This window comes from Neoarius graeffei, chromosome 15 (assembly GCF_027579695.1).
Source record: "Neoarius graeffei isolate fNeoGra1 chromosome 15, fNeoGra1.pri, whole genome shotgun sequence".
Lineage (NCBI taxonomy): Eukaryota > Metazoa > Chordata > Actinopteri > Siluriformes > Ariidae > Neoarius > Neoarius graeffei.
Genome location: NC_083583.1, coordinates 75,966,551 through 75,990,778, shown reverse-complemented (window position 1 = coordinate 75,990,778; position 24,228 = coordinate 75,966,551). Strand labels below are relative to the sequence as shown.

The 24,228-nt window shown below is 40.3% G+C and overlaps 1 protein-coding gene across 1 annotated transcript in view; it reads left to right on the top strand.

Moving 5' to 3' along the window:
- The first annotated feature begins 1,417 nt into the window (after nt 1–1,417).
- The window catches only part of LOC132899070 (mucin-5B-like), a 54,974-nt gene continuing 32,163 nt past the window's right edge, over nt 1,418–24,228 (top strand). The window contains exons 1-21 of the mRNA XM_060940709.1: nt 1,418–1,454; nt 7,960–8,221; nt 8,648–8,762; nt 8,942–9,032; nt 9,414–9,520; nt 10,212–10,425; nt 10,536–10,661; nt 10,776–10,893; nt 11,360–11,498; nt 11,690–11,800; nt 12,237–12,306; nt 15,351–15,491; nt 16,839–17,003; nt 17,189–17,283; nt 17,651–17,777; nt 18,801–19,053; nt 19,135–19,172; nt 21,625–21,740; nt 21,892–22,043; nt 22,120–22,258; nt 22,427–22,537. Coding sequence (XP_060796692.1) covers nt 1,418–1,454; nt 7,960–8,221; nt 8,648–8,762; nt 8,942–9,032; nt 9,414–9,520; nt 10,212–10,425; nt 10,536–10,661; nt 10,776–10,893; nt 11,360–11,498; nt 11,690–11,800; nt 12,237–12,306; nt 15,351–15,491; nt 16,839–17,003; nt 17,189–17,283; nt 17,651–17,777; nt 18,801–19,053; nt 19,135–19,172; nt 21,625–21,740; nt 21,892–22,043; nt 22,120–22,258; nt 22,427–22,537 — 2,727 coding nt within the window. The remainder of the gene's footprint in view (nt 1,455–7,959; nt 8,222–8,647; nt 8,763–8,941; nt 9,033–9,413; nt 9,521–10,211; nt 10,426–10,535; nt 10,662–10,775; nt 10,894–11,359; nt 11,499–11,689; nt 11,801–12,236; nt 12,307–15,350; nt 15,492–16,838; nt 17,004–17,188; nt 17,284–17,650; nt 17,778–18,800; nt 19,054–19,134; nt 19,173–21,624; nt 21,741–21,891; nt 22,044–22,119; nt 22,259–22,426; nt 22,538–24,228) is intronic.

Below are 24,228 nucleotides of genomic sequence, written 5' to 3'. Positions count from 1 at the left end.
GAGCTGACACGGACATGCCCGAGACCACCTCCCCAGCCAACATTGCTGTAGGATTCCCCCGTGACATGCTACTGCAAGACCCACCCATTACTATCTGTTTCATTAATGCTTTAAACCCTGGCCAATCAGTTCCCAAGATCAGCAGATGGATGAGGTTTGGACTAACCACAGCCTCTACATTATGCTTTTCTCCCCGGAAATGAATCGTGATGGGCATTAGCAGATATTTGTGTATATCACTGTGCACACACTTAACCTTCATCAATCGTGCATTCCCCAGTGCCCCACACTGAATCAGGCTTTGATGGATGGAGGTCTGATTACAACCTGAATCCATCAACGCCTGATGTGTACCCCCTTGAACACTCACCAGTATGCAGTACATTCCAGCTCAATCGGGAGTGGCTTCTGGTGCATCGGGGACCTGGACCATTGCCCCCACCTCCACCACCTGGCACTGGTCCTGGAAGTGCCCAGGCTATCCATAGTGCCAGCACACCAGCCCAGGCCTCACCTCTGCACTGCTGGGGCAAGGAGCACTCACCTGCAGGGAAGACACAGAAACATATGGGGAAGAGAAACTACGGGTTCAGGGAGCTGGCTGCAGGGGAATTGGCCCCTGCTTCCATGGTGCAGGGAGGGGACGGGAGGGAGGGGAAGAACAAGAGAAGCTGGATGTCTGCCTGCCACCAGAACCACTGTCAAATGGTCCTCTGCCAGCTCAATGGCCCGATCCAATGACACTGGGTGGAGGTACTGGACCCATTCCACTGTCCCTCTTGGCAGCCAAGTGATAAATTGCTTCAGTGCCACTGCATTGATGATTCCCTCAACATTGCAGTCCTTTGCTCTCAGCCACCACCGGCAGGTGTCCCACAGCTGCTGGCAGTAGGCAAAGGGTCAGCTGACCTCCTCCAGTGTCAGGTCACAGAAGTGCTTCCAGTGTTGCTCTGGGGTGCGGCTGACTCGTTGGAGGATTGTGCACTTCAAGTCAGCATACACCAGCCGGTTCTCCGCGGATAGTTGCTAAGCTGTGAGCTGTGCTTCACTAGTCAGGAGCCTTAACAGGTGGGCCACTCACTGTTCATCCAGCCACCCCCATGCCTCCGTGGACCATTCGAACAGGTTCGTAAACACCTCCTAGTCATCATGCAGCCCAATTTTTGTGAGTGTGACATGTGGGAATCCCGCGGACTTCGGGGCAGGTGCACCTGCAGGGTTGATGAGACACAGGAATGCCTGGTGGTCATCCTGTTGGGCAGAGCCTCAAAGCGCCACTCCTGCTCTGTCCTCATTGCAACCAACTCCTGGTGCTGGTTCTGCTGGGCAGTGGCGAGGACATGAATCAGCTCACTGAATAGGGAGGACTCCATGGCAACGGCTCTTTTCTAGTGTCCCGTGTTTTGGCACCAGTGTAATGGCTTCCCTAGTACAGTGGGCACTGAAACTGCCAGGTGGGAACAAGGTCACTATCATTTATATTTTTTAATTGTTAATCATCACAAAACACGCTTTTCAGCAGTTTCAAAATAAACTTCAGTGAGCCACTGCACAGATGTGATTTCAGTCAGGGAAAGAGAGCCACTTTGCCACTCACCTTCCCTGTCCTCACTCTCCATTCACAAACCAGCATTTGACCACACCCCAGCTGCCACACCAAGGTTGCAGGTAGGATAAGCCAAGTTGGCCATTTTCACACTTTTTTCGATTTTTTCCAACAACTAAGAAATGTCAGAGAGGTCTGCTGAATTTTTTCACAGTAGGCCCCAGAGAGTTCTTGATGTATGTACAGGTTTTAGATCTGTCCTCATTACACAGGCCAAAAGATGGCTCTGGGACACAAAATTCTCAGTATTCACAGAAACAGTTGTTTACAGCAAATACTACATCACTGTTATTTTATGATATTTTGTGGATATGTGATTCTGGATATGTTGAGTAAAATCCACAAAAACGTGAAACAACAGCTGAGAATATGCACAGAGCATATATTCTAAATAATAAATACAAAATTGTGTATGTAGTTTTACTCTGTATGTAGTATATACTATACATAGTGCTGATATTGGTTTCAAACAAGCATTTTCCAGATTATTAAAATGGTATGTTCAGATTTGCACACACTCTGACAACACTTTAGTTTGATCATACAGATGAAATGTTTTACAATCACATTTGACCAGATTTAGACCAATGAATAAGGGTCATTAAGTGAATAGCAGCTTAGAATTCTTATGGAATCTCATCTCATCTCATTATCTCTAGCCGCTTTATCCTGTTCTACAGGGTCGCAGGCAAGCTGGAGCCTATCCCAGCTGACTACGGGCGAAAGGCGGGGTACACCCTAGACAAGTCGCCAGGTCATCACAGGGCTGACACATAGACACAGACAACCATTCACACTCACATTCACACCTACGGTCAATTTAGAGTCACCAGTTAACCTAACCTGCATGTCTTTGGACTGTGGGGGAAACCGGAGCACCCGGAGGAAACCCACGCGGACACGGGGAGAACATGCAAACTCCGCACAGAAAGGCCCTCGCCGGCCACGGGGCTCGAACCCGGACCTTCTTGCTGTGAGACAATAGCGCTAACCACTACACCACCGTGCCGCCCCCTTATGGAATCTGTATATTTTTTTATCAATTGTATGATTTCACATTGAACATATTTATACACATTAACCATAACTTATTGTACAAAGCAAATTAAATAAGCCTTCTCACACTCCACTCTAAAAATCTGAGTTAGCATGTGAGATGGAAAGGAGTGGACTATATGCAGTTGTTCTTCACATAGAGCAAGGGCGATTATAGATGGTATACTGGATTAATCACCATGTACTACTAATCCACTACTACTGGAAGAGGATGTGTTAATCCGCTCCAGAAGTGGAAAATTTTTCTAAAACAACAGCCTCCACTGCTGAATATACCCCCACAACCACAGTTACCCTTACACTTGCTAATACCTCATAGGTAATTGCCCCCCCCCCCCCCCCCCACACAAAAATCACCAAAGCTAACTTCCCCCACATCTCAACACCAAAATGCCCCGAGGTTCCCCCTTTAACATCTTTAGAATCAAAGCTTGCAAAACTAAGTTATTAATTCTTAATGTTTTAATGTTTAAAGTTTTTCTCTTATAAAGTTGAAACTTTTTAATAATTTAAGTATTTAAATCAAGTATCATAATTTACAACTCTTTAAGTGTGTTTAGTGGGCTGTGTCAAGCCAACACCCAGTTTGTTCACAAATTAGACTTTTCTGTATTTTGTTAAACATTTATAACTACACTTGGCAAGACAGCCTGGTGCTGAAAGAAAGAGTCTTTTAGACAAAAAAATGCCAAATCAATTTGACAATGAACATAACAATAGCAATAAAAGAATTATCACACATATTATCAACATTTTAATAAAAATCTACTTATGTTTTTGTGCCACTGACAGTTGATTCTTCATAACACAGAACCATAAGGATACAGATCCTTAAAAGCTGTGTGAGTTGGCCTGAATCAAATTGGTCCTCCGTTCTTTAAAGCGTCAATGGAAACTTAAAGTTTTGTGTGTTTAAGGCAAGGCAAGGCAAGTTTATTTATATAGCACATTTCATACACAGTGGCAGTTCAATGTGCTTTACAGAAGTAAAAGCAAAACAGTAAACAATAGAAAATAAAATTACATAAAATAAATGGGGAAGAAGAGAGAAAAAATAAGAATTAAACAATAGTAGAAATAAAATAATAAAATGAAGTAAAAGTTCAGTGAAAAAAGAAAAAAAAACAGCAGAATCAAATAGAATAAAAGTTAAGTAAAGTTTAAAACATGCAGAGACTGTAAAAGTTAAGTAAAGTTTAAAACATGGAAAGATGACAATATTAATCAGTTAGCAGAAAGCATCTGAGAACAGCTTGGTCTTTAGTCTAGATTTGAAGCTGCCAACAGCAGGAGCATTTTTGATGTCCTCTGGGAGTTGGTTCCATAGCTGCACTGCATAGTAGCTAAAAGCTGCTTCACCACACTTTGTTTTAACAACTGGTTTTAACAGTAAATTTTGCTGCTGCGATCTGGTAGATCTGATTGGGTTAGACCGCTGCAACATATCAGAGAGGTAACTGGGCCCTGTACCATTTAGAGATTTGTACACCAGCAGCAATACTTTAAAGTCAATTCTATAGCTTACTGGAAGCCAGTGAAGGGACCTTAGAATTGGAGTAATGTGCTCTGTTCTTTTTGTTCATGTGAGAACCCTAGCCGCTGCATTTTGAACCAGCTGAAGTCGTTTGATGGTCTTTTTTGGCAGGCCTGTGAAAAGGCCATTGCAGTAATCAACCCTACTAGAGATGAAGGCATGTATAAGTTTTTCCAGATCTTTTTTTGACACAAGTCCTCTTAGTTTGGAAATGATTTTTAGGTGATAAAATGCGGATTTAGTGATTGCTTTCATGTGACTGTCAAAGTTTAGCTCGCTGTCAATGAAAACACCAAGATTTTTAACCATATCTTTTGTTTTAATCCCCTTTGTGTCAAGAATAGTGGTAATCCTGAGTCTTTCATCTTTTTTCCCAAATAGAATTACTTCTGTTTTATCTGTGTTCAGCTGAAGAAAATTTTGTGACATCCAGTTGTTGATTTGGTCGATACACTGGTAGAGACATTCAAGGGGGGCATAATCATTAGGTGATAGAGCAAAATAAATTTGGGTGTCATCTGCATAGCAGTGATACAAAATTGAGTTGTTCTTGATAATTTGTCCAAGTGGGAGCATATAAAGGTTGAATAGTAATGGTCCAAGGATCAACCCCTGGGGGACACCACAGGTCAAGGACATTGATGTTGAGGTACAATTTCCCATGGTAACAAAGAAGCTTCTATCTTTTAAGTATGATTTTAACCAATTGATAATTTTACCAGTCAACCCAACCCAGTGTTCAAGTCGATATAGCAGTATGTTGTGATCAACAGTATCAAAAGCTGCACTGAGGTCCAGGAACACCAGGACCGATGTTTTGCCTGCATCAGTATTAAGACGTATGTCATTTATAACTTTAATCAGCGCTGTTTCAGTGCTATGATTGGCACGAAATCCTGACTGAAAGTTATCAAAACAGCTGTTTGATATCAAGAAGGCAGTTAATTGATTGAAGACAATTTTTTCAAGGATTTTCCCGATGAATGGTAGATTTGATATTGGCCTGTAGTTGTTTAATACTGAAGCATCCAGATTATTCTTTTTAAGTAGGGGCTTTACAACGGCTTTTTTCAGGGACACAGGAACAATGCCAGTCTCTAGGGATGTATTTATGATCTGAAGCACATCTGTAATTATAAGGTGAAGAACAGACTTAAAAAGTTGGTGGGCAGAATGTCCAATTCAGATGTTGAGGAACTGAGATTTTGTACAGTTTTTTCAAGAGTCTCGTAATCAATCAAACAAAATTCTGACATTGTGTTGAAATTGTCTGTCTGTGTCACTGGTGATTGCAGCTTTTCAATTATTTGCAACTGAGATATATTATGAGCAATATTCTGCCGTATTTAAGATGTTGAATCAGTGGCAAATCATGGAGTCATTATTTAATGGGATGGGCACTGATATTTGCACATCATTTGTATATTAAAAAAACCTCACTGCAGTGTATTTACTCCCATTCACTCATAGATGTAAGCATTAGCCTATCAACAACTGAATGCAAACCTTGCAATGCCCTTAGGACAAAAAATATATATATTTCATCTGTATCAAGAAGATATTTTGTGGGTGAGGTTTAACAAATGTTCTCTATATTCAGAAGTAACAAAAAATGGTTAAATAATGAATATTAAGAATTAATGGTGAAATCATAAAATGGCATGCTGTCTGTGTGTCATATGGGTTTCCTTTGGCTTTTCTGGTTTCCTTTTCTTCCCATAAAAAACATGAGTAGGTGGATTGACCTAGGTGTGAATGAGTGTGGGAATGTGTGTGTATGTGTTTGTATTTGTGTGTATGGTGCTCTGCAAAGGACTGATGTGTGACCTGCCTCATGCCCGGTGTCTCTGGGATAGTCTCCAGTAGTGTTGTAGTCAAGACCACCTTAACCAAGACCAAGTCATGACCAAGACTAAAGTGTATTGAGACCAAGACCAAAGCAGGGTGAGACCGCGTCAAGACCAGGACCAGACACCAAGACCAAGGCTGGTCAAGGTGTGGTCCTGGTTTTGACTCAGTCTTGCCCTGCCTTGGTCTTGGTGTCTGGCCCTGGTCTTGATTTGGTCTTACCCTGCCTTGGTCTTGATTTGGTGACAGGGTATGAAAAGGGGTGGGGAGGGGTGACAGCTGTTAACAGTAATGAAAATTTCGAATTAGCAATGAGTCACATTATTGGTTGCATTTGAAGCAGGAAATTTTACATCTATTCACAGTAATGCTGTTAACAAATAAATCAGACAATTTAGGCATAGGCAATTTAGTGAAATCCCCACAGTTGTGGTCTTGAACAATCTTGAAATAAAATCCTCAGTCTCTATGTCCAAAACCATGACAAGACCGAGTAAAAATGCAGTCAATTCTAAGATGAGATTTACAAAAAGTGGCCTTGAGACCGGTCTCAAGTACTGCAACAGTAGTCTCCAGATAAATTATGATCCTGACCAGGATAAAATGGTTAATGAAAATGAAGAAATGAGTGTATGAATGAATTAATTAATGAATTAATTATACTTAAAATGTAATGCATGAAGGCCTCATTCTTCACAAGAGACCTTGGACCACTTGATACTTGAAGTTCAAGCACTACATTTTTGTTCACAGGAAGGGCTTTTTTTGTGAAAACCTAAGATTTGATTTTGAATTTTGATAACCCCAGTAATCACTTTTACTGTGCAGTTCTGAAACTGTTCTCTTTTTTTATTATTCAGGTCATATTCTGAATAAGTATTCAACTGCTCCAAACTTCCCAAACATTTTGTTTGTTAAGGCCCTGATTTTGCTCTTTTATCTCTCCACAGTGATAGATGGGTGTCAATCTATACACAAATGTTCTTGAGAGATTATTCTGTTACCCAGTGCTATATTACTACAATTGCCTATCAAACAGCACTGAAATTACATCAACCATATTAATGAGAACTAAAACAGAATAAGACATTCACTCCTTCTTTTGTCAACAGAATGCCTAAAGGTTTTTTTCAAAGCCACGCCACCATCTAGCACAATCCAGAGAGATATTTATCTTAGGAAAGTTAAACTAACTCATGGCCCCTCCTTAAATAAAACTTAAGATTATGACGTTAAACTCAGGTAGTATAAAATGAGACTGGATTGGAGGATTGTCACACCATACCTGTGGGGTATTCGCCACTCCACAACACCACCATGGGGACTTTAAATTTAACAACTATATTGTTAGTAACATGGATCTCTCTATCTATTGGATTGGCCACTGCACAAAGTAAGTAAATGATTTTATAAATCAACTACTAATGATAGGTCTAATGTATCATCCAAAATTAGACTTTGTAGTGAATTATAATGGTGACATTGTGGGACATGGTAACAGTACAACATGTTATAAATGTTATGTTAATCTGAAGTGGTTGCAATTTAAGGAATTCATCAATTAATAATACATTGCTTGATATGAATTACAATATAATGGTTGTGTGTTATACTGTATCAAATAGATACATACAGAAATATGAATGGATATAGAATTTAGTAATGTATAGTGTTTTAGGAGAAATCTGTTTGTGATTAAGTGGGATAAGTTTATAGAATGAAAGAATAACTTGTATTTCTCTCAATATTTCAGCAACCGTAGCAATCATTGAACCACTGACGAAAACGCAACTGATTTCAGGTATACTGTACACAAATAAAAAAAAAATACAAGTCTATTTTGTTTCTTTTTTTAAAAGAAAGTTCAACACATAACATAATGAGCACTCAAATAGCAGTGTGCATCATTTTTCAGGAATTGCTTCAGCACATAATGAGCTTGTCTGCAGCACATGGGGAAATTTCCATTTCTTGACCTTTGATGGAGACATGTTCCAACTCCCGTCCACATGTAATCACATCCTGACGTCACAGTGTGGAGGCAGCTATGAAGAATTTAACATTCAGATGAGACGGGAGATTGTGAATGGCGAACCCACAATTAGTAAAATCACCCTGAAGCTGGAAGGCACAGTGGTGGAGCTCGTTAAACACTTAATCAGCGTCAACGGCCAACCGTGAGCCAAACTAGCAACTCGCCCTCTCACAACCAACTGTTTTAATTGATCAGTTATTACAAACTGTACATGCTCAGAAGAAAATTAAATCTGTTTACACAACATTTCCATCATTAATGCTCCTAAGTGAATTGTATTTTGCTATGGCTTCCAACTAAAACAAATGTACTATACTAATTTGGACTTATAATTGGAAAGAATGACAGTGTATTGATTAAAAAATAACCTTTGGGCACTTTTTAGGGAATTTTAACTCAAATGTGAATAGAGTGAATTAAAAGCCATTTTAATACACATTTTCAGCAGTGTTGTGTGGACTTATTAATTTAATGCAGAATCCATATATTTTAAAATGCTTGTGATGCAGACACAAGCATTGTGTGAAGCATCTAATATGAGTCTGTCTGTCTGTTTGTTTGTTTTAAGGGTCAATGCACCATTTGCCAGTGGTGGAGTTCATATTGAAGTGCTCAGCTCTTATATCTCCATCAAATCCACATTGGGGCTAACAGCTCTGTGGAATGAAGATGATGCCTTCATGGTAAATCTTTATTCTTTTAATTTCACCTACAAAAGATGGATTCTTATACACCATTACTGTGCTTCCTAGCTTACCTCTTTAAAATCATAGAAATTATATTAAATTAGTGAATTAAAAATAAGTAACATAAGAATGGTCACAAAGTGGATGCTCATTGTGGTTTTTTTTTTTTCTTACAGATTGAATTAGGTTCAAAATACAAAAATCAGACTTGTGGGCTTTGTGGTGACTTCAATGGCATCCCGGGTTACAATGAAATGATCAAGAATGGTAATTAAATTTTGGTCTAAATGTCTGTAAAGTGGGGGTGTACAGTAGAGTAGTGGGTAGTGTTGCCTTCTCAGAGCTCCAGGTTACCTCTGTGTGTGTGCGTGTGTGTGTGTGTGTGTGTGTGTGTGTGTGTGTGTGTGTGTGTGTGTGTGTGTGTGTGTGTGTGTGTGTGTGTGTGTGTGTTGCCCTGCAATGGACTGGTGACCCATCCAGGATGTATCCCTGCCTCATGTTCATTTTCTTTGTTTCTGGGATTAGCTTCAGATCCTCTAATAATCCAGGTTAAAGCAGTTACTGATGATTAATGAAGGAATGAAAAGAAAAGGGAGTGTCCAGCTCATGCATGGGAAAGGGTTTGAAATTTCTTCATGTATGCTTTAGGTGTGCTGCTCTCGCCTTCTGATTATGGAAATCTCTGGAAGATGGATGGACCCACAGAAACATGCGAGGACAAACCTGTAGAAGAATATAAGAACTGTGGAGATGAGGTAGCAAAATCTGTAACAGCTTCACTAAACAAATACAATATCATCATTTTAATTAGGGCTGCCACCATACCTTATCAGTATAACCAACCATGACCATGGAGATCCACCTGACATCACAGATAAAGGTCACTAAAGCTAGATACAGTACATTTCATTACTTTCTTCATAAATAAGCTAGCTTGCATTGCAAAAGAAGTTAGCTAAAATGAATAGCTAACAGACAGCTACATAAGTGTTCTGATTACCCAAAGCAGTCATCATCAGTAAAGCAAAGAAGAAGCCTTTATTTGTCACATGCACACTCGAGCACAGTGAAATTCATCCTCTGCATTTAACCCATCTGAAGCAGTGAACACAGGCATGCACACAGACAAGTGAGCAATGAGCGCACGTGCACACACACACGCGCACACACACACACACACACACACACACACACACACACACACACACACACACAGAGAGAGAGAGAGAGAGAGAGAGAGAGAGAGAGAGAGCAGTGGGCAGCTATGCTACAGCACCCGGGGAGCAAATAAAGCTAAATAGCTTGGTAGTTTGGCCGTAAACTATGTAAAATAAATATTCAAGTTAGATATAAGCTCAGTGCCATACTCTTTAAGAGAGACATAAGTAATTAAAAATGTCAAATACAACTTAAACTTAAAGCCATACATGTTGTCTTTCTGGACAGAATTTCTGCCATCAGCTGTTCGTCAGGAAGGAGTTCAGCAGCTGCAATTCTCTGGTGTCAGTCAATATGTTTGTGCAAGCATGTTTGGAGGATCTCTGCCAGTGTAACACAACAACAAACTCTTCTTGCTTGTGTAAAACTGTAGCAGAATTTTCGCACCAGTGCGTGCACGCAGGAGGGAAACCAGAAAACTGGAGGACTGACTCATTCTGCCGTGAGTAAAGACCTTTTATACTGGATTATTTAGATTGTAGATTAATTAGCCTGTGTTTTGCTGACATTTTTGTCATCATTTTGCTAAGATGATTCTGCTGACTCTTACAGCCAAGTCCTGCCCATATACCATGGAGTACACAGAGTGTGGCAGTCCATGTATCAATACCTGCTCGAACCCTGAGAGAGGAGAAGTGTGTGAAGAACACTGCATTGATGGATGCTTCTGTCCTCCAGGTAATGTTCATTTTTCAAAGCCTTGTCTCGGACTTAGAGCTTAATTTAGTCCTGAGATTGACCACAACTTTGATTCATATCACACCACATATTCGTATATTCATATATTTTAAGGCACTGTGTGGGATGATGTCACAAACTCCAGCTGTATTCCACTGAGTTCATGCTCCTGTATTCATGGAGGACAATTTTATAAGTCTGGAGAAAGTTACACAGCTAGTTGCAGAGAATGGTGAGTCTTGTATAAAAAAGGTTTAAATGTAAAGTCAAGTCTAATTAATATGTGTTATGCTTCTAGTTATTGTTATTACTATATTAAAATTATATAATGCAAAGCAAAATCCATATACAACAAATACAAGGCTTCTGTTGTCATGTCATAGTGAAAGGCCATTCAGATAAATCATAAAACAAATGCTCACCACTCCTACTGTTCCTTTTCTTTTTATAAAGTGTTGAGAGAAAACTTCATGTATATTTTCTCTCCACTATAGCAAACTCCTTCACATCTAATTCATTTTTGGGTCATTTTGAATGTTATTAGTTCTCAAACACAACATTTGGATCAAAATGTTTTGAGTACTCCAGAATCTAAGGATTTAGTTATTCTTCCTTGATGACATATTGATCTTTGACAGAATCGGTAGATTTTATTTTGCATTCTCCTCTTTCTTTATTGTTATTTTATTTTATTTCAGCACCTGCTCAGGAGGTCAGTGGATATGTGAGTATAAAGACTGCCCTGGTACTTGCTCAGTTTTAGGAGGATCACACTTCATAACATTTGATGAAAAACCCTACACGTTTCACGGGGACTGTTCGTATGTTCTTGCAAAGGTAACAGCCCTGACTTTAGGACAAGAGTCTACAATGTTCATTTTTAATAAGGCAGATTTCAAGTAGTTTTACTGATCAAATATAAATAGCAAATGATTTTTAACCTATAAACTGAAGGGCACTTTCTATTCATCATTACGCTGCATTTTCTAAATGTGGTTTGTTTGTTTTTTTAATTCTGCTTTGTTTAGGAGTGCACCGGCACCGCTTTCACCATTCTGGGTGATCTGGTGAAATGCGGACTGTCAGACACTGAGACCTGCCTGAAAACAGTCACCCTTGCATTATCACAAGGCACTAAGGTAAGTGCTAAGAAGAGCACATTAACACAGATCTGTGGAAGAAAGTTTTCTTGACTTATCATCTTATCATACACAGATATATATTTTTATATCAGTATTGCCTAACATTTTATCCAGGGTTATTGATATACAATGATTAAAAAATAACTATATAATGATGAAACCATACTTTACATGAAAGTTCACATGGCAATGATGTTGAAAAAATAACAAGGTACAAAATAAATTGATGACTATTGCAAACTTGGCAAATTAAAACATAAATACAATTGGTAACAAAACCTCCACTGATTGTATTTTGGGTAGTCGGAACAAACAGCATGTGTCTGTGATAATGGCAATATATCATATTACATCATATGATATCATATTATAAGCAGTTATATATGCTTGTCTATTTCCATCTAAATATATTTTTTATATCATTACTCTTCAGCTGATCCGAGTGGACTCGAATGGGAATGTTGACGTAGACAAGATTTACACACAGCTTCCACTTTTTACAGGTAACTCCCAGGCAATCAATCAGGACAGACAGAGATGGGTTTCCTGATAACATTGCCCTTTAGAACTAAAGAGCGAGTTGAGAGACTCTCTTAAGCAACGAATGTTGTCTCTGTATGTGGTTTTCCCGAACTCACTCATAAGAAGGGGTCTAAAGAGCAACAGGACGAAGAGCATCTTTGCAATGCGCATCCCTGATATAAGCATTAGTAGTGGCTAAAGGCAATCATACTGTCGTTGCTGAAGGCATTAGTAGTTGCTAAATCCAGTCGATAAGATCACATGGCATTCGTTTTTAACCAAAATCTAATTAAAGTGTTTAAAATAAGATAATATGTAGTATCATCTGGAAACATTACATATATAATGTGGTAATTAACTAATGAAACTATTTTATGTTTTTGGGCAATTTCTTTTATTCCAAGCATGTTTTTAATTAAATGCACAAATGTTCACATGAAAGAATGAGCAAATAATAAGCTAAATAATTAGGTAAATGTGTTCCCCGTGCTCGCTCATTTCACTGTTCCTCCCCCCGCCCCGATCATGCAGTCAGGATTATTTCAACTCTTATCCACAATGCCAAGTGGGCAATGTTCTCCCTTATAAGTGCACGCATGCAGAGAGAGAGAGAGAGAGAGAGAGAGGTTTTGATCTGTGTGTAGTGTGTACTGAAGGAGGTTGAATTGACCTCCTTATATATATGCTCAAAACCCCTCTCTCTCTCTCTCTCTCTCTCTCTCTCTCACACACACACACACACACACACAATGTTAGAGGTGCAGAAATGTGTCTCATTTATGACACTAAATTAGATAATCATTTCATACATGTCAACCTATACGGAATGTCCGTATTTTATATGGATTTGATTCAATTAACGTAGTATACGGGCGTACAAATAAAGTTATATGGATTCTTTAAAAAAAACTTCAATATTTATTTAGAGCTATAATCAATTCCCACGATGATAAAAGAGCGCATAACATTTACAAACGTACTGTACACCACAGAAAGCACAAACAGCCAGTAAAGAGTCTTATGAAATCGCGCATTATCTCGTGGTAGCGAGACTTTGTTCCACTTTTGATCATGCGCACACCGCATTGCGAGAATCCCGCCAACCGTGAAGTAACATTTTGTTTGAAAAGCGTATTTCCACCTGAGCGACTTTCAATAGTGACTGAAAAGATTCTGAATGAGCACTCCGGCAAAGAAATTCAAAACACAATACAGTGGTAGGTTTCTCCCTGAATGGAAGGACCTTTTCAATGGCATAATCCAACCGGCAGCCTGTGTGCGTGACATCAAAGTTGCAGCATCGGGAGTGTATGATGTGAAAGAACATTTCAAATCGAAACTACATCAGCGGAATGCAAGCCAAAGGCAAAATCAGCCACTGATGACAGTATTTGCGCACTCAAAAACTGATATGCCAACAACTGGAAAAGACAGAAAACACAAGGTAGTGGGTGTTTTAGTTCAAGTTAGGCAGTGCTCTGTTTACCCCACAGTAATGCTGACTGTGAGAGAGTTTTCTCTCAAGTCAGGAAGATACACACAGAGAGCAGAAAGAACCTGAATGCAGACACACTGACCTGGCCTACTGCAGTTTAAGATCAACACAGACACTGGCTGTGACATGCAGCCTAGTGAGGTATTGGTGCAGAGTGCTAAAAAAGCTGTCATGGAGTACAATTCAGAACATTAGAGTGACACTTAGTGTTTTTGTCAAACATTGGAGCTTTGTATTCATTCTGAAGGTTTATTGTTATTAATATTGAATAAAAAGTAACTGGGATATATCTCATCTCATTATCTCTAGCCGCTTTATCCTGTTCTACAGGGTCGCAGGCAAGCTGGAGCCTATCCCAGCTGACTACGGGCAAAAGGCGGGGTACACCCTGGACAAGTCGCCAGGTCAACACAGGGCTGACACATAGACACAGACAACCATTCACACTCACGGGCAATTTAGAGTCACCAATTAGCCTAACCTGCATGTCTTTGGACTGTGGGGGAAACCGGAGCACCCGGAGGAAACCCACGTGGACACACGGAGAACATGCAAACTCCACACAGAAAGGCCCTCACCGGGCATGGGGCTCGAACCCAGACCTTCTTGCTGCAAGGTGACAGCGCTAACCACTACACCACCGTGCCGCCCCACTGGGATATATCATTGTTAATTATCATTCAAATTTTAGGTAAATTATTTTAATTTGCATCTTATAAGGATTTTATAAGGGAAATAAGGATTTTGGAGGTTGGTTATACAGGTTTGATTGACCAAAGGTTGACATGTATGTCATTTGCCTAATGGAGTTAAATTTAATGAAAATATGGTGATATCAATGTGACGTTCCGATATCCATACATAATTCCGTAACATATTGAAATATATTCATAGTGTTTTGCATATATTTATTTAATAATTTACTCGATGTACTTGCAATGTACAAGAAAAATAATTGAACAGCATCAGCAGATTCAACACCAGTTTCTCCCACTGACTGTGAGAGTCCCTCGGAGGCGCATGCGCATTCTGTGTATTCGGCTGTGAGCGGGTTTTGAATGGGTGGGCCGGGTCTCTTGTAAATTCCAAGCAAACTAAAGGACTACTTGGGCTACGATGTTGTTCGGGAAGACCACATTAGCTTGACGATGGATCTTAAGAGGTAATTTAAGACTCTCTCGACTTTAAGAGGCTTTTGGGAAACTCACCCCAGATCAATACAGCCAATAAAATCTTTGTCAACTCTGAATGCTCTTTGTGAAGCCCAAAACAAAGATAAAGATGTATTAACAATAATTATATAGTCATAATGATAAAGTACAACTGTGTTTGTAGGAACATAAATCTACAAAAGAACCATGCAGCCATTTGCATCACAGCCCAAACTTTGTTCAGCATGTGTTACATTATTGTTCTTAAATATGACAAGCAGTTATCCTGTTCTTCTCAGTAGGCACTAAACACTCTAAAAGACTAGGTGAATGAAACACTGATTTTTAAGTGTTAAAATGCTTGATTGTGTATTCACAGCTGAAGTGAGCATCTTCAAGCCATCATCATTCTACATTGTCATCAGGGCCATCAACTCTAACCTTCTTCTGGAGATCCAGCTCGTTCCCATCATGCAGGTCTTCATCAAGGTGGATCCAGTTTTTCAAGGACAAACATGTGGTGTGTACACAGTATAAAATTGTCACATTGGCACATTTTAAAGTAAATATTAAAGTATACCAATGTTAAAAGTCAATCATCTGTTTATGTCTGTGAAGATTCTCAGTCATCCAGGTCATAGTAAACTGTGGGTGGTAAAAGAGAGCAACTGGACTTGCTTGAAGATTCTTGAAGACGTTTCACCTCTCATTCGAAAGGCTTCTTCAGTTCTGTCTGACTAGTAGGGAGTAGCAGGTATTTATCCTCTCATGGATGAAAAGCTCATCTAAGGTGTCGTTGAGTCATCCTGTTGGTGTGGGTCACTGGGGGCTGGATGTGAATGGCCTCGAGAGTCATTAGGGTGATCAATGGACTGCCCATTAAGATGATCAATGGAATGCTGATTCTCTCTGTCCTCCTGTGAGTCACTGAAAGAAAACAGCTGGGTTTTGGTGTGCATTCAGTTGTCTTGGCACACTTCTCAGACAACTGAATGCACACCAAAACCCAGCTTGTTTTCAGTGACTCACAGGAGGACAGAGAGAATCAGCATTCCATTGATCACCCTAATGACTCTCGAGGCCGTTCACATCCAACACCCAGTGACCCACACCAGCAGGATGACTCAACGACACCTTAAGGCCAATTTATGCTTACAACCTAGTCCTCGCAGATAGCGTCGCAGACAGTGTCTGCGTAGCCCCCCCACCTTCGCAGACGTTCTGCGCGCACCTCCCAAAAATTGTGACCACCGCAGAAGCCTCGCAGACAGCGCCGCAGACAAGAGGGCTCTGATTGGTCCGCTCTACATCCGCTGTACACGCACTTCCGCTTCACTACTTTCCCGGTTTGTTTTGTTTTCACGACCGGCATTTTTAAAAACACGAGCGAAGATGGAGCAGCATGAAGAGCGGTTGATTGAGGAAGTACGTACATCTATACGACTCCAGTTCTAGTCTTTTTTTTTTTATAAAGTTCTAGTCATTATAAGTAACCGGAGGATAAACACTCCACTAACCACACCCACCAACTACTCCTAGCGACTTCGCGCCCCCTTGCGTTGTGCCGGTGAATAACATCGCGCACGCTCAACAATAAATTACAACTGTCTGCGAAAAGCTATCTGCGAAAGCCTTGTCGCACGAGCATGCAGAGGCCTTTAGATGAGCTTTTCATCCATGAGAGGATAAATACCTGCTACTCCCTACTAGTCAGACAGAACTGAAGAAGCCTTTCGGATGAGAGGTGAAACGTCTTCAAGAATCTTCAAGCAAGTCCAGTTGCTCTCTTTTACCACCCACAATCATCTGTTTATTATTCGAGCAGATTGTGATACTGTAAACTGAATCAACCTTCACTATTCTGCAGGGCTTTGTGGCAATTTCAACAACATTCAGGTGGATGATTTCACCACAGCTGGTGGACTTAAGGAAGGAACGGCTGTGGATTTTGCCAACACCTGGAAGACCAGAGCAAGCTGCTCAGACATCCAGAGAACCTTTGAGAACCCGTGCAGTCTGAGCACTGAAAATGGTGTGGACACACACCAGACTTTGACTTTTAAAATGCAGCATTTCACCCTAAAGGATGGTGGTTTCAGTCAATACTCATAAATGTCTTTCCTTCCTGTTTGTAAAGATGCATTTTAAATGTACTGTGTTAAAGGATAACCCATAAAATGGATAAATTAAAGATAAATGTTGGTGTTGTTTTCACAGAGAAATATGCACAGCACTGGTGTTCCCTGCTTTCGGATCCTTTGGGGAGTTTTGCCCGCTGCCATTCAGAAATCAGCCCTGACACCTACAAAATGGTAAAATGAGCTCTTCTTAATATTAAATGTAGTGTATTTAAACTATGTTTCTCATTTTGACTGAGTTGAAGAGACATTAATTTAAAAAAATCTAAATGATCATACCATTAACAATATTACAATGAAATGACAAAGTAACATTATTCACGGTGTAGCATGTCACTTAAAATAGATGACTTGAATGACTCAAATCTGCTTTAAACGCTATTCTAGCACTTTCTCTCATTGAGTAACTGCTTTTGCATTGCAGCGTTATCAATTTTAAGGTTGTATTATATTACAGCTGGTTGTTGTTCATTTTCACCATCTACACTATTTATACACGTCCTTTAAAAATTATTTTTATGATTTATTTTATTGCCTACAGAACTGTATATATGACACGTGTAATTGTGAGAAGTCAGAGGACTGCATGTGTGCTGCACTGTCTTCATACGTACATGCATGTGCTGCTAAAGGGATTGTTCTCAGTGGCTGGAGAGATGCTGCTTGCCGTGAGTTAAATATTTTGACACTCAAGGCAAAACCATGAAACCACTCAGATAAAACAAATGTTAAATATAAACGCTTGCCAAGCAAATAAGTACTTGGTATATATTTGTATTGGCTTGGCAAGTGTCCATGCTTAATATTTCTGGGAGCAGTTTTCCATTTGGTCAAAGGCAAGTCCTTGAGTCAATAACAGCTTTAAGAAACTCAAACATTTCATTCTGACTGAGGTTAGTAAAGTAAATATGAGTTCAGAGAAACTTGGATCTGGAATATATATACTCAGATAAAAAGAATGAACATCAAAAGAACATCCTTTGGATAAATAACAGAGATCAACACTAGGATTACACAAAAATCAAATACTGAAATGAATTGCATTATATATTATTCATATGTGAAAACAGATTAAACAGATCAGTGAAACACTGATATGTCATAATTAAAGTTGGACCTGAGTTACTGTGACAGAAACCATTTTAAGCTTCTTGACAAATTTCTGATTTGTAGTGAAAATATACTGTAAATCAGAATGATACACAATAACATCACACTAATCACATTACATAGGCTTCCTATGTCTTTTTTATTTGGGATTTGGTCTAACTCAAGCCACTGTCTCCCTCTTTCCAGAACCATTTTTTTTAAATATGACTTAATTTTTTTACTGTCCTTTGAAAGCATCTTAGAAAATCAAATCAGTATATTCCAGAGATGATTTAGAGTTACAGTTACATTTATACACGTCTGGTGATTATAAATAAGTGATGGTGTTGACTCATTCCCTCGATCACTTAATTCCCCTTCCTCTCTCTCTCTCTCTCTCTCTCTCTCTCTCACACACACACACACACACACACACACACACCTTCAAGACTCCTGAACATAGAGAGAAAAATATTAGACCATTGAGAGAAAAAAGAAGATAGGCTAGGTGTTTTACAATAAATGTTACAATTGTATTGCTGCAAAATTTGACAGAATATGGTAAGCCTCTAATTGCCGTTCTATGTTTTTTATATACTCAGATAACTACACACTGTGCCCCAGCTCCTTAGTTTACTCCTATGACATGACCAGCTGTCATCGTACATGTCGCTTCATTGGGCAGAATGACTACACCTGCAGCATCAACATTACACCAGTGGATGGCTGCGGGTGTGAATCGGGGACCTACATGAACGAAAATGGAATCTGTGTTATGGACAGCAGCTGCCCATGTTATGATTCTAACTCCATCATTCAGCCCGGCGAGGTCATTAGCAAAGATGGTACCACATGGTAAGGGTTAAAAAAAAGAAACATATTTATCAAGTGAAAAGATCAGATGAGTGTTGATTTTGATTTCTCATCCGATTGCAGCACATGTAAGAAAGGCAAACTGAGCTGCTTCGGTGCGCTGAAAGTGCAAGGTATGTAACAGTGTGCTAAGGTTTATTATTACTACTGTTCATATAAATTTTAGAAAAGCTGTATATGAAATAAGTTAATGTAAGTCAAGTATAGTGAAGGGTGTCACAATTGTGCAGTTCTTATCACTGTTGCCTCATAGCAGGAAGGTTCTGGGTTCAAACCTCACAGCCAAGTGGGGTCTTTCTGTGTGGAATTTACATGTTCTCCTGTGTGGGTTTCCTTTGGGTGCTCTGGTTTCCTCTCACAGTCCAAAGACGTGGATTTGATCAATTATTCTAAGTTGCCCTAGTTGGCTACTCTAACACTACGTTCACACTGCAAGGCTTAATGCTCAATTCCGATTTTTTTGTGAAATCCGATTTTTTTGTGAGGTCGTTCACATTAACAAATATATGCGACTTGTATGTGATCCTCAGTATGAACGAAAAGTGACCTAAAAGTGTTCCGCATGCGCATTGCAGGATACGACGACGTCACATGCAGTGAGCATGGCCAGTGTTTACGGAAGTAACCTAAAGTTTCCTGTGTATGACAGTAGCCAGCATGGAGTACCTGGCGATGATGCAGTTGTTGTTGTGACAGAGCCAGAACATGCACAATAGCCTGATGTTAAGGAGGAGGTTGAGAAGGAAGAGGGCAAGGGTTTTGGCTCAGGCATTCTGCGGGGTAGTGACTGCAACCTCCGTTCAAAGGAACATCAAAGCCATGTTGTTGTAACTTTTTTTGAGAGACCCGCCGCCTACTTCAGCACAGAATAGTGACGTTTGTCTCTTGTTGATGACGTGTAAGTCGGATGAATGCGACCTGGCGGTTCAGACTGAAGTCGCATATGAAAAGATCGGATAGGAATCGGAATTAGGACCACATATCCAAACGGCCTGGGTCGGATTTGAAAAAATCGGATCTGTGTCATTCATATTGTCAATAAAAGATCGGACACAGGTCACATATGGGCGAAAAAATCGGATTTGAGTCACTTCAGCCTGCAGTGTGAACGTAGTGTAAGACTACGTTCAGACTGCACCCTGAAACGACCCATATCCGATTTTTTTGCCCATATGCGACCTGTATCCTATTTGTTATTGACAATCTGAACGACACAGATCCGATTTTTTCACATGCGACTCAGGCCGCTTGGATATGTGGTCCTAAATCCAATGCATATCTGATATTTTCACATGCGACTGCAGTCTGACCGGACAGGTCGCATTCATGCGACCTACACGTCATCAACAAGAGACAAACGTCACTATTCTGCGTTGGCTAATCCCGCCTCTTTGGTGGAAAACAACAACAACAATGACATAATGCGCTACATGAACAGGCGCACACACAGTCTCTCTTGCACGCCGTCATATGCGCGATGCAGGCATTAATGTTTCGCATGCACGCTCTTGCTCACTTGCTCTAGATTCCGGGAGATATTCTCCAATTTGCGGGCATCAGGGAGCCACTATCAATATGCGGGAGACTCCCGGAACTTCCGGGAGACTTGGGATGTCTGCACTAGACAGTGTTTATGTAGAGAGCATGCGCACATTAATCAATCAATCAATCAATCAATCAATCAATCAATCAACGGAGGTTGCTGCCACGGCCCCACTCTCACACACACCCTCTCTCTCATGCAGAGACACTCTCATTCACACACACAACCTCTCACACAGAGACACTCTCACTCACTCACACACACAGCACACGATGTGCTTATTACGTGTCAATTTGCGCATGCGGGACACTTTTGGGTCGTTTTCCGTTCATATTGGAGATCGCATACAAGTCTCATATAATTGGTAATGTGAACGGCCTAACAAACAAATCGGATATGGGTCGTTTCAGGTTGCAGTCTGAACGTAGTGTAAGCTGCCCATAGGTGTGAATGTGAGTGTGAATCTCTGTGTTCATCTCTGTGTTAGTCTTACAATAAATTGCCGACCTGCCCAGGGTGAACCCCGCCTCTCACCTGAAGTCAGCTGGGATTAACTCCAGCTTCCCCTGTGACCCTGACAAACAAGTGGTGTAGATAATGAATGAATGTTTAGTGAAAATTAAAAGTCTTTTTAAAAATAAAAATATATAAAGATGAGTGTAATAAAAAAAAACAAAATTCTCAGTCAGTTCCATGACACATTTAATAGAAACAATGGGAACTGAATACACATCCTAATTTCTAGAGTGTGTCATATTATTTATTTATTATAATGATTTGCAAGTAACCACGCTCACAGTCTCATACTGTCACCTATTTTCTATGAAAACATATTTCTTTTTGATTCTTTGTTTTTGTATTCATGTCACGTGATCAGTCGATTCACCTAAGAAATAATGATTAATTTGCAAGATGGCAAAAGTACCTTAATATAACCAAGAAGCTCCATACTTACATTTCTCATTTTTGTATTTCCACCAAAGCTGTGATATCCAGTGTATTGAACACTGCATTTTTTACTTTAGAATGTTCTGAGCCAATGACATTCTTCAACTGCTCCAGCGCTGTTCCTGGAAGCACTGGCTCTGAATGTCAGAAAAGCTGCCAAACACTGGACATGGCCTGTGTGAGTTATCACTACTTAAAGAAAGCATTTTGGAAATAATAGGCAGCAACAACAACAATAATAACAATAATAATAATAATAATCTGATGTATTTTCTGTCATTTTTAATTATGATTTTATTCATGAATGATATTACACTGCATCCCTACAGATCAGCACAGAATGCGTGTCTGGCTGTGTGTGTCCCACTGGCCTGGTGTCCGATGGAAACGGTGGTTGTATTTCTGAAGACCTTTGTCCATGTGTCCATAATGGACTGAATTATCTACCTGGGGAGAGCGTTCAAGATGGCTGTAACACATGGTATTTCCAAAATACAGTTTTCCTATTTCATTCCTTATGCATAACATGTTAGACTCACATTTAATGTCTCTTGCAGCACATGCAAGGACAGACGATGGCAGTGTACCACAGAACAGTGCAGGGGAACATGCAGCATCTATGGAGACGGACATTATATAACCTTCGATGAAAAACGATATGTGTTTAGTGGAAACTGTGAATATGCCCTTGCTCAGGTACTGATCATACTAGATCATTGAGATATTTTTAAAAAGCCAAACATGCTAGCATAACAGAAAAGTTAAAATGATGCAAAAATCAAGAATGCTTCAGTTTTGTTAAATAGTCATGTGTCTTTAAAGATGCACAATAAATACAACCCCATTTTATACTGTGATTTGCAGGACTTCTGTAGTGGCAGTAGCACCAATGGCACTTTCAGGATCATCACTGAAAACATTCCCTGTGGAACAACCGGCACCACCTGCTCCAAAGCCATCAAACTCTTCATAGGAGTGAGTTTCATTTATGAAAGTTAATTTTAAAGAATCCAAGATGATTTACAAGTGGCGCAAATCCAAGCACTGAACTGTAAAAAAGATGACAGAGATGCAAAACATCCAACTACATGGACGAGTCACAGTTGTGATAGCCACAACTAAACACAGTGGGGAATATGTGCTAATACAGAGAATTCCTACAGGAATCACTCAGTTAATTAAAAAAAATTATACAATTTTGATGGAATGATAATCATAATACACAACAATGATGGTAGACACTTAATTCACCAATTCACTAATGCAATGCACTGTGTGATCAAAGACATATATATGTTGTTGTTATTATTATTATTATTATTATGTGGCATGGTGGTGTAGTGGTTAGCACTGTCACCTCACAGCAAAAAGGCTCTGAGTTCAAGCCCAGTGGCCAACAGGGGCCTATCTGTGTGGAGTTTGCATGTTCCCCCCATGTCTGTGTGGGTTTCCTCTGGGTGCTCCAGTTTCCCCCACAGTCCAAAGACATGCAGGTTAGGATAATTGGTGGCTCTAAGGTGGTGTTTACATTAGACCGTATCAGCGGATCATCAGATTAACGTTTTTAAAACGATTCGCGTGCACACAGCAATGCCAATACACGATTCGCGTGCACACAGCAACGCCAATACACGGATACGCTAATCACATGACTAATTAGATGGCACATCACATGATCCCAGTGCATATCAGGCATGCGCAAGTCACTCACCACTTGCAAGTGGAAGGATGGCAAGCGAACACCTTCTCCAGCAGATAAACACACCTGGCTGTGATGTTCATGTTCTCACTGAGTTTAAGCGCCTGAAGGAGGTAAATAAATTGAAATGTGTAAATAAACCTCAGTGCGGCTCAGCGCTTCCTCCTGCGCTCCAAATCACTCCGCCCTGAACAGCGAGTGCCCTCTGGAGGGTACGCACTCCGGCCCTGCGCAGCTCACAGAGCGCGCGAGTGAAGCGCACGAGCAGTGATTCAGGACTGAGCTGCTGTGTGTGTGATCCCAACGCCAGCGAATCAGGAAGGTGGATGTCACAGTGACGTTGTCCAATGACGACGTCAGCTAGAGCTCAGCACAGCGTTTCCGCGTTCCTCAATGTTTACACAGCACCGGATCAGATACGAACTGGGTTGAATACGTGGGCCCTGGCGGATTCAAGTTGTTCCGCCTGTGGAGTCGTTTCCCAGCGTTTTAATGTGAACGGACAGTGCATCCGTGACGAAAACGAGACAGATACGGTCTAATGTAAACACCACCTAAATTGACCGTAGGTGTGAATGTGAGTGTGAATGGTTGTGTATCTCTGTGTGTCAGCCCTGCGATGACCTGGTGACTTGTCCAGGGTGTACCCCGCCTCTCACCCATAGTCAGTTGGGATAGGCTCCAGGTTGCCCGTGACCCTGTACAGGATATGTGGTTATGCATAATGGATGTATTATTATTATTATTATTATTATTATTATTATTATTATTATTATTATCAGTAGTAGTAGTATGTTTATTGCAAAGCAACATCAAACATTTCATGTTGTGCCAGGAGTTATATACATTCAAGGCATAGAGACAAATCAGAGGAAAATCTGGGAAAGTAAGAGAGTACAGATTTACCTTAAAGGTAACTGCATAGCAAAAGCAAATATGCCCTTATGTCTAAATTCATTTTAAATGA